The sequence below is a fragment of the Ambystoma mexicanum genome, chromosome 11 (genome assembly GCF_040938575.1).
Source record: "Ambystoma mexicanum isolate Mex_15411 chromosome 11, UKY_AmexF1_1, whole genome shotgun sequence".
NCBI lineage: Eukaryota > Metazoa > Chordata > Amphibia > Caudata > Ambystomatidae > Ambystoma > Ambystoma mexicanum.
The window spans coordinates 1,030,276,295-1,030,290,316 of NC_090934.1; the positions used below are offsets into that span (position 1 = coordinate 1,030,276,295).

The 14,022-nt window shown below is 45.4% G+C and overlaps 1 protein-coding gene across 10 annotated transcripts in view; it reads left to right on the top strand.

Moving 5' to 3' along the window:
• Positions 1-14,022, top strand: part of AKAP13 (A-kinase anchoring protein 13) — a 1,883,770-nt gene that overhangs the window by 1,608,506 nt on the left and 261,242 nt on the right. For all 10 annotated transcript variants that reach the window (XM_069624282.1, XM_069624281.1, XM_069624277.1 and 7 more), the window contains one exon: positions 1,553-1,668. In XM_069624282.1, the coding sequence (XP_069480383.1) occupies positions 1,553-1,668 (116 nt within the window). The remainder of the gene's footprint in view (positions 1-1,552; positions 1,669-14,022) is intronic.

The following is a 14,022-nucleotide window of genomic DNA, read 5'->3' on the forward strand; positions in this document are numbered from 1 at the left end:
CAACTCAAGTCACACTCCTGTATGATTGGCCCAGTGGTGAGCCGCCCGGCTCACCACTTAGCATGTTTGAGTGACAGCTAGGACTGATGAATGGGGGTTTTCTGCATAAAAGCAAGGCCTTGGGGACTGGAACTTCAGAAGTCACCACAGGACCTAAGAATCCAAGGAGGGAGAAGCTGAGCCGACCTGCAACGACGACACCACCGGTGGAGCCCTGCTGAACCGTCTCACCACTTTTCCCGACGACAGAGAAGATCTTCATTCCGAGGAGTCTTCTTCCTTTGACTGGTGGGGATAACCAGTTTGCCTGTCTTTTCGCCCTCCCGGATCATCTCGTGGCCGCCTTGCCTGTGCCAAGCACCCCAGCAACCGAGATACCACGATTTACCACTACCGCGAATAAAAAGGTAGTATCTTTTAACCGGAGAACTCTGCGGCTGGTTTCTTCCCTGGCAGTGCAATGACCTTCAGCTTTCCTCCACGTCGAGACCTTCTATTCCTCTGGACGATGCCGCGACTTGCACCCGCTGCCAGGAACAACTACCCCTGCTGGAGGATCCCCTCCATTTTAAAGGTACTGTGTACACCTAGCCTCCCTTGCAACGGTCTGTACGGGGTGACTACTAAATCCTCGACTTACCACCTGGGCTGACCCTAGGCTGGCTAACCGAACTTTGCTGAGCTGAACTAATTCCTTTTTGAACTCTCTTCAAGACTTTTTCAAAGCCTCTTAAACTGTGTGATCTTGGGCGCATTGGTGTTCTGTTCTCTCCAAGAGGGTGCCTGGCCTCTGAACTTTTTGCTCTCTAGTAGACTTTGACTTTCCTGCCTTGCTGGGTGCTTCTAAAGTATTAGTGTTTTGTGCTTTTCTAATTTCTGCCTTTTCCCTCCCCTTTTTTCATAGCTTATTGGAGTGCCATCTTTAGTTAAGCGCTGACCTCTGTCTGAAAATAAGTGGTGTTAACTAAGACTTGTCTAATAAGGAATAAGGGATGTATATATATTAATATTGACTGTGTTTTGAACTTGCTTACAATAATAGTGCTTGAGTGTTTCTATAAGTGTGTCTTGAAATAAATAATTATATACTTTGTTACCAAAGCTCTGGTCAGTGTTTGCTTGTGCTACTGTATTTTGGTACCTATCTTGTATACTCTATATACTGTCTAACTCTTCTTGAGAGAAGTCTGGCTGCTCAGCCACAGCTACCAGGTAAATCTGGGTGGTACAGACTGCTACCAATTGGGTTTACTGCCAACACATGTAGTCCTAAGCCTTTTGCAGTGGTCCCTAAGGGAACTGCACAGTTTTCTGCCCAACATAGTGTGACTTTGCAAAGGATATTTCGGTAGATTAAGCAGTTTTATGCTGCGTGTATGTGTGTGGTTTCAATCGGTTCCTATTAAGAAACTTAGTGCTGAAGGAAAAGGCAGGAAAGTGGAGGCAAAATAGAATCCAACTGTTTCCTCAGTTGTATTTCCATACATGTTAATATATGCTTTGTGTATTTAATTATACTGATGGCTGTTGCGCTTTTGCCATTTTCTTGCAGTGCTGGGATTGATGAAAATCATTTGACTACAAGTAGATACATATCCCGTTCCACTGATTCATTGAACAAGTTCAATAGCAAAGTCACCGAATCCATGGAATCACTGAATGATGAAGGTAAGGTTATTTTAAAATGTACTTGTGAGGAGAACTGGATGGTACAAAGGACACATACTAGACTCTGCAAACATTTCCATGAGTTCAAGCACTTGTTCATGAATGTGCTTCAGATCTTTCACAGGGTGGAGGGAATCGGGCACATTCTATGCATTTTGTGTCTGTGTAGCCAGATCATCAAATTAGTGGTTAGTGTGCAGTGTAGTCCATTGAGGAAATGTCCCATGTGGAAGAGCTATTACAATATGCATGATCATTTCATGTGGTTCTGCAGTAGTAGGTGTTTGAAATATTAAGGTTATGCCATTTGAAGAAATTCTGTTAACTTCGCTTTTGAGGCGATAATTTAAACTTGACCATGTAAAATGCAGATTTGTTTTTTGCGAAATTACACTTCCCACCCACAGTTCTTTAAGGCAGAGATTATCTGATTTAAAGAGGGAAATAACTAACCACATCATGGATGGTGAATTGAGTTTTGCGTTTTTGTTTTATGAATTTGATTTCCCCCACAGCCTATCTTTTTAGCTGCTAATTATGTAGACTGATGTTCATATTTTCAATGTTGAACAGTTGTGTCTAGTTTTCAGCAGGCTCACAAGGGACATAGGCAGCAGTAGATCGGATCTTCTTGACATACCTATCTCCCTTAAATGCTCTGCCACTCTGATGTCCATACAAAGATGTCTGCCAGTCGGTTATCTACCTTAAATGCCAAATCACAGATACCTTGTTCTACGCAACTTTCTGCCTTAAAATGACATTTTTACACAAAGAATATTGTCATGGAGGCCAGCTGCATAGTCGCATAATTGTGATAACTAATGTAGCCAATGAAAACCTGTAATTTAGCAGGCAGTCTTCTTCAGCTTCAGATTAGATTGTTGTCTGTGCTTCAGTTAGTGTTGACCTGAACTTAGCCAAGCTTTCAGGATTGCCCCAATAAAGATAGCAGAAAATCTGATATTTCTGTTTGAAAAAATAAAGGTTTTAATGAGTGAAAGAGACATTGCTCGCAAACCTTAACTGCCATGGGTTCCCCCCCCCATTGCCATGGCCTTTTTTGGTGATTTCGGTATTTCACCATGCAAAGCCTTCTAACATTTTCTCCTTCATTAACCCCTTAAGTGCCAAGGATGAGCTATCTCGTCCTTGGAACTGGGGAGGTAATCCCAAAGACGAGATACCTCGTCCTTGGCACTTAAGGAAAAAAAAAGTTTATCGAATGGTCATGTTATCAGCACACACACATTGTATCCATACAGTGTACAACATTTTAGTCCGTTTAACAACACCTGGAAGATTTTCAGTATCCTAGCATGCAGGGTTCAAGAGCTGTCATTATCAGATACCATATCGCATAAATAACCCCTGAACAGGGCCGAGGTGTCCTTTGGGTGGCATGTCGTAGGTACAGATTGAGCAAATTGTTCTTCACACTCATTTACGTATGTTAGCTCTCTGAGCCAGTCGTCTAGTTTGGGTGCATGTTTAGACTTCCAACACTTAAATATGCATTTCTTAGCCACAGCACATGCAACGTTAAACAGTCTTCTCGTGCTCCCAGAAGATTTACCAATATCACTGAATAGGTACTTAAGAGGAGCAAGCGAAGATGGGATTTGAGCTATGTCTTCTATGGCTTTAGCCAAACCGCCCCAGAAAGATGCGAACAAGGGGCATGCCCAGTACATATGGAAAGCATCAGCTTGTGGACTACCACATTTTAAACATTCGCCAGTACAGTCTGTCATAAATTTAGCCATTCTAACATGGGTGTAGTGTAACTGGTTCAGAATCTTAAACTGAATCAGATGCAACCCAGCATTCTAAAGCATGGGGTCTGGCATGGATTCACAAGCTCATGAATATTCCCTGTCGTCAGGCTGGGAATCCTCGGTAAAGAAAAAAAATCAGTATCAGTTTTGTTTCTGATCTGTCTTTCTTAGTAGTAACCAATCACTGGTCTCAATCATACTGCCCCCAGCCAATGACTGCCCTCTCCCTAAGCCCCGCCCCTGGCAGCCATCCTCAGATTTTTACCGCACGTTCAAGTGTTGGGAGTCCAAGCTGTTCAGGAACTGCCCTGGATGCGGATTACAGAATGTTTTCAAGGAGGATGAGCTTTCGAGATGTTTCTACTGCCTTCACGAAGACGAGACGCACGTGGAAAAGGACTGTGCGTTTTGCAAGAACCTGTCGGAACGGACTATGGGGGATCGTCGGACCCGCCTCGCCAGCTGGCTGTAGAAGGGCTCAGCAGGTGAGAAGAAGTCCGAGCTGTCTTCTAAGTCCTGTGAGGGTGCCCCGGCGACAGGGGCCCAACAGAAGGCAAAGCACTGCAAGTCCGCGGGAACCGGGAGCGCCAAAGGGTCGGGCTCCTCGGCTGCCAGGCAGGGCGCACTCTCACTGACGCCATCAACCACGAGCCAACGCTCTGGCTCGGGGAAGAGAAAATCGGAGAACCCAGCTAAGCTTCTGGAGAGGCCCTGGTCGATCTCGAAGGGATCAGCCGAAGGGGAGCGAGGCGGTGACCCCTCCCCCAAGGTGAAGGCCTCAAGCACGCCCAAGGTGGGGAAGGCCTTGATCCACCCAGTGAAGGCCTCTATTGAGGGAGTCACAACAGCCCTGGTGAAGCCTGTCGAGGCTAACCCAGTGGATGTGACCTTGGGGCCCAGAGTTTCCCTGCCACCACGGAGGGAATCCTCTTTTCAGCCCATCAATAAGACCCCTGTGAAGACCCTGGTGGAAAAAGAGGGGGGGTGGTGGCTGTCACGGACACGGATACAGCCTCTGAGGAGGAGCTGGTTGAAGTCGTGAAGGGCCTCAGCAAGAGGTTCGAGGGGGTCCGGTCCCACGAGGGGGACCCAGAGGAGGTGGACTAAGAGAGCAACGGTGGCACCGACGAGACTCCCGTGGAGGAGCAGCAACCGGCACACCCGTCGCAGCCAGTGCCCGAGCCTCAGGACAACACGGTGGCCATTTTGATGGCAATCCAAACCTTATGCACGGAGATAAGGATGAGATTGCCCCTCCACACTACGGATGACCCAACAGAACCGGGCCCGTCGGGAAGCCCTCCGAACAAGTGGAGGAGAGTTCACCCCTCCCTCCCCCCCTGCCTTTCCAGCCCTCGCGGCCCGCTCAGCCTTCTTCTCCTTCCCCTGTCCAGGGGGACGACACGGGAATGGAGACGGCCACGACGGGGATGGGTGACGAGGGTGGTGACGACGGGACGGGCCTTCCATCACCACTCCCTCGGGCCTCCCCGCCCGACGAAATTGGCTCCTTCCATGCCATGATGGCCAGGGCATCCAAGCTTTTTCGACTCTGCCCTGAGGAACAGAAGAAGGAAGGTTTCCTCTATCAACGGCGTGAGGCCAACAGGAAGACGGTTCTCGCGGTACTATTGATTGACGACATCTGGGAGGACGGACTTGCTCTCCTGAAGAACCCGTCCACGACGCCTGCCAAGAGGGATCGGTAAGAGAAGTACCGGGTCGCCGATTCCGCCCCCTTGTGCCCTAGGGCACAGCCGTACCCAGACTCTGTCGTCTCGGCGGCGGCCAAGAAGAAAGCCGAGGGGGCGTCATCCTCAACTTCGACCTCCCCACCTGACGGCGAGGGAAAGAAGCTGGACGCCATGAGACGATGAGTCATTTTGTCCGCAGTGACGACAATTAAGGCGGCCAACTACCCTAGCGATTGTGGCCTGCTACGACAGGGAGCTGTGGTACAAGATCGCTCCCCTGCTGGACTTCCTGCCGGACGACAAGAGGTCGGAGGCCCTGGAGATCCTGCAGGAAGGTGAGGTGGCATCAGACTTTGCCATTACGGTGGCCATGGATATCGCTGACACCGGATTCTGCCAGTTGGGCAATGGTGTTTGCCTTCGAGGGCAGAGGTTGGCTCAAGGCAACTGATTTCCACCAGGACGTACAAACTAGAGTTTTGGACATGCCCTTCAACTGGAACAATCTGTTTGGAAAGACAGTGGATGAGTCGCTTCAGACCATCAAGACTGACACGGAGACGGCTCGGGCCTTGGGAGTGTTGCAGCAACGACGGCCGCCCTTTCGGAACGCCGGAGGTAGACAGGGTGCCTCCAAGGGATCCGGCGGCGGCTCCTCGACTTACCACCAGGCGGCCCGCTCCTCGTCGCAGGAGGCCTACAGAGGACGCGGCAAGTCAGGAGGATCTCGTCGTCGCCAAGGTGGCAAGGCCGCCTCGAAGCAGAACTGAACCGGCCGTAGCGTCGGGCCCCCACCTGAGCACCCCGATGGGAGGCCGGCTGGCGAAGTTTGTCAGCGTGTGAGAGTCCTTCTCCACCGACGGTTGGGTGCTGGATGCCCTGGCCCACGGGCACGCTCTCGAATTTCTAAAGAAGTGCCCCCGCATTCCTCCTGTGGCCAGGAAGGAAAATCACATCCCTCAACTGCTGTTGGAAGTAAGGGCGATGCTCAAAAAAGGTGCCATCAAGCTCGTCCCCAAGAGGCTTCAGGGCTCCGGAGTATACTCAAGGTACTTCCTCATGAACTTGCAGGCCTGGCTCCTGTAGCACTAGAGTTTGGAGGGTACGATATCCTGGCGGACTACAAGGAGGTGCTTGCAAAGGCCAGGGCGTCCAACTCTAAAGTGCTACGGACACAAGTGGAAGAGGTTTTCTGTCTGGTGCCGTGCACAGAAGATTAACCCTCTGCGAATTACGGCCCCTCAAGTGCTGCCGTACCTGCTGTCACTGGCCAAGGTGGGCTAGCTCACGCCTCCATCAAGATCCATCTGGCAGCGATTTCCCGTTACACCAGAACTACGGGGCGGTCATCCCTGTGGTCCATCGCCTGGTGAAAGAGTTTATGAAGGGACTGTTCTGGTCGTTCCCGCCGGTGAAGGCTCCGGCCCCTGTGTGGGAGCTCAACGTGGTGCTGACCAGGCTCATGGGGCCGCCCTTCGAGCCTCTGCATTCGGCACCGTTGAAATTTCTCTTGTGGAAAATAGCGTTCCTTGTGGCCATCACCTCCGCACGACGAGTGGGGCAGATCCAGGCTTTATCCTGCAAGCCCCCATACTTCACTTTCCACGACAGGAGGGTGGTGCTGAGGACACACCCCTCCTTCATGCCCAAGGTGCCGTCGGACTTCCACCTCAACAAGCCTTTGCTGTTGCCAGTTTTCTTCCCGTCTCCTTCGTCGCCTGCGGAGAGGACTTTGCACTCGCTAGATGTAGCTAGAGCGCTGAAGTTCTACGTGGACCGCACGAAGGGTTTTCGGAAGACATCACAGCTTTTTGTGAACTTTGGACCTGTGAACCAAGGGAAGGCTCTCTTGAACGCATCCATTTCCAGATGGCTCTGCGGCTGCATCATGCACTGTCATCGGTTGGCAAACTGACCGTTGCCCGGCCGTCCGAGAGCCCATTCGACCAGAGTGATCGCTGCTACTACGGCGTTCTTGTCTGGTGTGCCCCTGCTGGACATCTGCAGGGCTGCTACGTGGAGGTTGACGCACACCTTCACGAAATTCTACTGCGTCGACCGGGATTCCAGGGAGGAGTCCAGAGTCGGCCAAGCAGTGCTGCACAACTTGTTCACCTGAAGATGGGCCTGGTGAGGAGGTAAGAGTTGCTTAATGTTGAGTTTAAGTAATGCTTAATGTTGAGCCTTTGCCACCTCCCGTGGTTGTGCATATGTGTACTGCTATGTATTCTTATATTCATGAGCATGTGAATCCATGCCAGACCCCATGCTGGAGAAGGAACAAGTTACTTACCTGTAACTGTTCTCCAGCATGGGTCTGGCATGGATTCACATGCGAACCCTCCCTCCTACCCCTCTGCGGCTCTTCACTTGGTCATACTGCCACTTTATGTGCTACCAAATCTGAGGATGGCTGCCAGGGGCGGGGCTTAGGGAGAGGGCAGTCATTGGCTGGGGGCAGTATGACCCAGAGACCAGTGATTGGTTACTACTAAGAAAGACAGGTCGGAAACAAAACTGATACTGATTTTTTTTCTTTACTGAGGATTCTCAGCCTGACGACGGGGAATATTCATGAGCATGTGAATCCATGCCAGACCCATGCTGGAGAACAACAGTTACAGGTAAGTAACTTGTTCCTTCAGATATATTGTTTTGGTTAATTAACAGTATTTGCGCGATTTATCATCCCCTATTGTGGTTCCCACATTCGCCTCCCATGTTTATTTAAAAGAGTTTTGAGGAGGAATATGAGATTGTATGAACCCCATACAGTTTAGACACTGTTTTTTCGTGCCATCATTGGACATGATGGCTCATATGCATTTGTGTGTCTCTCGTTCCTTCGGGAATGCTGGCCATTTCTTATTAAATGCGGCCCTTCTTCAATGATATTGCAACAGTTTCAACTGTCTGCACCAATAGTGTTTACAAAGTCTCCTTGAGTAACATATTCTCCTTCAGGGTGCATGTCGCCTATTTTCAACTGCTTTGCAGGACCCCAAGTTTTCTGTAATGCCTCATCAAAGGTGGGGGAAATTCCGGGATAGCACCATAGTGTGGGGCTCCTCGGTCATAGGGTGTCTTCACATTAATTTTCACAAAAATGTTCGACCATGCACTAACAGTGCCACTAACTGGGTCAAATACACAGGAGTCCCTGTGTCGTGTACTAAATATAACTGAACTTAGGTCAGTGGCTCCAGCACTATGTGTGCTGCTGTATCCTCAGGGTTACACCAATGTCTTGCAAATCGGATTTGTGATGCTAAGTAGTAAAGCTCAAAATCAGGTGCTGCTATGCCGCCACTTGTGTATGGTTCTGCTAATTTATGCCAGTTCATCCTTGCCACGCCAGGCCCCCAAACAAATATAGTGACCAGTGATTTAAGCTTAGTGAAGAAGGCCTTTCCTGGCCATAAGGAGATATTGCAAAAGAAGTATAACGGTTTTGGGAGGACCACCATTTTCAAGATCCCCACTCGCCCATAGAGGGAGGTTGGGAGTTTTGCCCACAACTGTAGCTTCGCAGATAAGAGATGCAGGTAGGCTTCATAATTGTCTGCATACAATGTTTGTCATTCTCCCGAAACCATGGTACCCAAATAACGAAGCGAATGGTTGCCCATTTGAACCCACTAATGCTGGATGGATGTGTGGTAATGGGTGTGATAGGGAATAATTCAGATTTGGAATAATTTATTTTGTAACCGGAATACCAAATAAATTTGTGAGTATTTGCTGACAATGTTCGGTTTGGGAGGACTCTCGCCCCCGGATTAGTAAGTAAGGGCCAATCCCAAAGCAGCTCAGCACCATGAACAGATATTTCCAAGATACAGAGGCAAATGCCTTTTCGGCATCTAAGGTGGCCACTACGGCTTTCGCATCCGGACTCACCTGGGCCATCACCCCAAACAAAATTTCGGAGATTCAAGGCAGACGATCTTGTGGGAATTAAACAAGATTGATGTGGATGCACTAAGTGCGACATACTGGGGGAAGCCTTGTAGCCAGGATTTTCGTGAATATTTTAGCATCCATACTAATCAATGACAAGGATAGGAGGCCATATCATGCGGGAAACAGTGTGGCTTTAATTACATGGCCACAGTAGTGGCCATGTAGTTATGGTTAAGTTGGTGTTTCCATAGGAAGAGCAGTTTTTGGGCGGCTTATAACTTCGCTCCCCCTGGACGAATCCTCACCAATCTTTGCAAAAAAAGTATATGGCCCACTCTGAATTTATTTGCAAAGTTTGGTGAGGATTCGTTCAGGGGGAGAAAAGTTATAGGGGTGTCCCAAAATGTATTTTTTTCCCCATAGACTGAATGGGAAAAAAACTTTGCTTGCGCCTACAGCCCAAACCGCTGGACGGATTTTCACCAAATTAGGACCAGGAGCAGCGGCTTGGTCCCAAGAGCGGGCTTTTGCAGATTTGGTGAAAATCCGTCCAGTAGTTTTTTAAAAAATGATCAAAAAGTGGGTCATAAAAATTAGTGATATCTGTGTTCGGTCCGCGGACACACTTCCCTTTTCGCTCCATGGACAGTGTCCTGATTGGCTGATCGGCTTACGTCATGTCCACGGACATGCCACGTGTTCGCTGATTGGACGGTGTGGAGCGTGAAGCGTGTCAGATTTTCGGTGGCACCCACCATCTTGGATTCGCGGACGTTCGCGGACAGCGCGATGAAACTTGGTTCAAAATTTGTATTTAGTAGAGTGTGTTGGTGTGTAGGAGTGTTTGGGGAGGGTGGGAGAGTATGAGATGGATTGAAAGTGATGTTTTTTCATGTGGTAGATGTTTCTTGTTGTGTTTGATTTGTCTGCGGACATCACAGGTGTTCTGAAATGTTCTAAATAAACTGAATGGGGGTGTTCTGAGGACTCAATATGTGTCAGTTTTGTTCGGAAGCAAGCTGAAACTGTTCTAAGCACACTTGCGGTGTCCGCAAATGTTCGTAGGGGGTGTCCTGAGGACGATGTTTGTATTGTTCTCTGGCAAGTTGAATGTGTTCTAAGAACTCCCGCGGTGTCCTGAAATGTTTGCAAATAAAGAAAATGGGGGTGTTCTGAGGACGCTGTCCGTAGTGTTCTTTGTCAAGTTGAAAGTGTTCTAAAAACTCTCGCGTTGTCCAGAAATGTTCATAGGGGGTGTCCTGAAGACGCTGTCTGTATTGTTCGTTGTCAAGTTGGAAGTGTTCTAAAAACTCTCGCGTTGTCCAGAAATGTTCATAGGGGGTGTCCTGAAGACGCTGTCCGTATTGTTCGTTGTCAAGTTGAAAATGTTCTAAGAACTCTCGCGGTGTCCTGAAATGTTCGTAAATAAACAAAATGGGGGTGTTCTGAGGATGCTGTCCGTATTGTTCGTTGTCAAGTTCAAAGTGTTCTAAGAACACTCATAATGTCCGCGGACATTAAAAGTTTCCATAGGCCATAGTTGAAATGTTTTACTCTGTGCGTGTGATATGCTGCTGTGGTTGTGGCCAGGGAATAGAGTGTTGGGTGCATGGCCATTTGGCCATTGCCAAATTATAACAATTATAATTATATAGTTGCTTATAACTTTGGGTCAAAAACAAATGTATATGGAACAAAGTTATAAGATACTATGGGTGTGATATGCTGCGATGGTTGTGGCCAGGGCATAGAGTGTATAATATACTTACTGTTTGGTTTAGTAACTGGGGTACATGTATTTCTTGTTCATTTCTGTGATAAAAGAAAATCGCATGTTAGTATTAGTATTTTGTAATGACTTATTACATTGTATAATCAACTTTTTTTTTTTTGGGGCCCTCATATTTAGTAGATTACAACCCAGAGTACTGTGCAATTTGCTCAGTTTCTGTGTTCATTGCTAAAATCATTGGGTCTGTGGGAGAAAAAAAATCCATGTTGGATTAAAAAAAAAACCTTTTTCTGTTATGCTACAGTTTGTTTGTTTTCAGTGTTCACTTGTTGTTTCTGGCTAATGTTTTATACATAGGCTTGTTGCATTTTTTTGGAGCAGTAACATATTATTTATTTATTTGTTTGGATGTTATAAAATTTTGGAGCAGTTAGATACCAGTAGGCGTATTCTGTCTATTTTTTATATATTTTAGTGGTATTCATTTTTCTGTTTGGATATTGTTAAATTTTGGGACAGTTAGATACCAATTGGCGTATTCTAACTGTCTTTTTTTTGCTATAATTTGTGGGAATTCATTTATCTGATTAGTTGCTGTAGAATCTTTGGGCAATTAGATAGCTTTTGGAAAATTCTAACAGTTTACATTTTTTTGCTACAAGTTTACTTAGGGTTTAAGTACAGTTTAGTTATAAAATTTTGGTTTTAAGAACATTAAATAAGCATTTGTAAGATTTGCTGGTAATCTCTGCTTTAGAGTAATGGTACTATCATTACATTGAAACCCTCCACATTTCTTTTTTTATATATGCAGTGTAGTGCCCTGAATTGGTTGTGGCTCCTGCGTGGTAGATTATACCTATTGTTGTGAAGGTTTTCTTACCAAGTGATATTTGACCATGTGTGAATCCAGTCAGCTTGCAGTTGTTTTTGGTACCATCTGCATTGTAACGTAGAAGCATTTGTATTACGTATTTACTATGTGTTTGTATTAGTAACGTGGAGCGATTATCTGAATTGCAGGTAGAACATAATCTACCATGGTTTGCATTTTGTACAAGTTGCTGAAATGGAATGGATTCACAATTAGGTATTGATATATATATAAAGCATTCATTGGGGGTTTGTTCTTCTGTTACATTGTTGCAGAGAGTGCATGTATGTTTCCACATGTATGAAATCTGAAAGATTTCATTTATAGGTATGTTTTTGTTTTCCAGTACTTGTAGTAAGTACATTAGAAATTCTTGTGGATCTTCCTGTGAGTTTATAGTGAATTTCACCATTCCAGCACAGTAGTCCAATTGTTGTCTTATTCCATAAACACTGTGTTATCAGGATTGTTTGCTGAATTTCTGTGAAGTACTAACATTTGCATACACAATGGGTCTGTACTGTGTAAGTAAATGTTGTCAACAATTGGTGGTAATTGAAATAGAATATTCATTTGCGTATACTATATTTGAGAGTTTAAATGGACCAGGTAGTTCTGTATCTGACTGCTTTTTCTTGGAGTTTGTCTTCCTTCTTTGAAGAAGTACTTGGTTTACTTTCCCTAAATGATTATTTTTTGCTTGTGGTACTTGATGAAGTATTACTTTCTTTTACTCTCTTTTTAGGCTTTGCAGTGACATCCTATAAGTATTTGTTTGATTTTTTTTTTCTTTTATAACGTTTTACTTTTTGTGGAACAGAATATGTGTTTAGAAGGGGGGTGTATAGTGAGCGAAGTCTATTGTATTCTGAAATGCAAGGAATATCAGCGTTTACTTTACTTGCATCAAAGTTGATCAGAAATAGACCGTCATGTTGTAGGTAAGCGTGATAGTGCTACGTAGCTCATGCCTTCTTTAAAGACTGTTACCAATATCTATCATTGCTTTGTCTAGGGTAAGACCTTGTGATTTATGAATCGTGACTGCGTATGCAAGAGTTAGAGAAAATTGTTCTCTGCGTACATACATGTCTGTGAAGAGAAGGAATCGAGCTGTTGAGCGTCCTATCCTTTTTACTACTGAAAGTTTGTCAAAGAGAATATTGATAAACTGAATTTTGTTGTCACGTTGGTATGTTTGAAAGCCAACAACTGTACCCAGTGCTCCATTAACTAGTCCTTGGTCCACATCAAGGTTACGTTTAAGCATTACTCTGCAATTTAAGGATAATTTTAATATCTTTTCTAAGCCTGTTGTGTTTGAGATCGATTTTTCTAAACTATTTAGTCTTGTTGTGGCTTGGTCACACATAGGTAGTGTCATACCATGTACATCTAGTTTGTCTGTGGTGCTAATTTCCATTATTGGTTGCATTTCTTTACTTAACATTATTTCATTGAATTTGAAACAGCTTGCAAGAGTTGGCATTAAAGCCATACAATTGACATTTTTGTGGGCTAATTGTTCCATAACATCTGTAGCACATGCATTATCACCATAAAGTGCATTAATGTGCTGTGTTTTCAATATTGCTTCTTCTTCTTTAGAAAGTATACCAACTCTGATACTTTTTAAGATGTTGGCATAATTGAGATCTGCAGATTGCTGCATGTTTACTGTTAATTCTCTGTATTGGAAATGTTGCCAAAGGTTGACATTTCCAATGCTGCCAACAGTTTTACGGCAGAGTTTGTGTCCTAATGTTTTAAAAATAGGCTCACCTTTTACTGGTGTCAATTGAAGAAGATCTCTGAAAACAATGTGTTTTCCTGCAAAGAGCTCTTCATAGTTTGTTTTGAGTACTTCTTGTAATCTGAGATGAATCAAAGCCAACATTAGGTTGGAGACCATGCTCACTTCATCTATTAGTAGCATTTTCATTTGTTTCAATACTCTGCGTAGTTCCATTGCAGCTTCTGCAGAAAGTTTGTAATAGTCTAATTTGTTTTGGTGTTCTACTGGCAATAGTAGTAATGGTGTAACGTGACACCACCTATGTTGAAGGCAGCTAAACCAGTGGGGGCAGTGACAACAGCTGAAAGTTTGTTGTTTGTCAATTGTTGAAGGATCTTACTGATGATTTTGATTAGGAATGTTTTGCCAGAACCAGCTTCACCACTGACGTACAGTAGTATAGGTTTATAATTATGGCAGGAACATTCTTTATTTTCATGTTGTACACCAAGTGCAATTTATTTTGTTACTTCTTGAAAAATGCTACATTGCTCATTGTTTAGTTTTGATTGTAGTATAGTTAAGTCTTCTTTATCTTCATACTGACACGTGGTGTTTTCTACTTCTATCATAGCTAA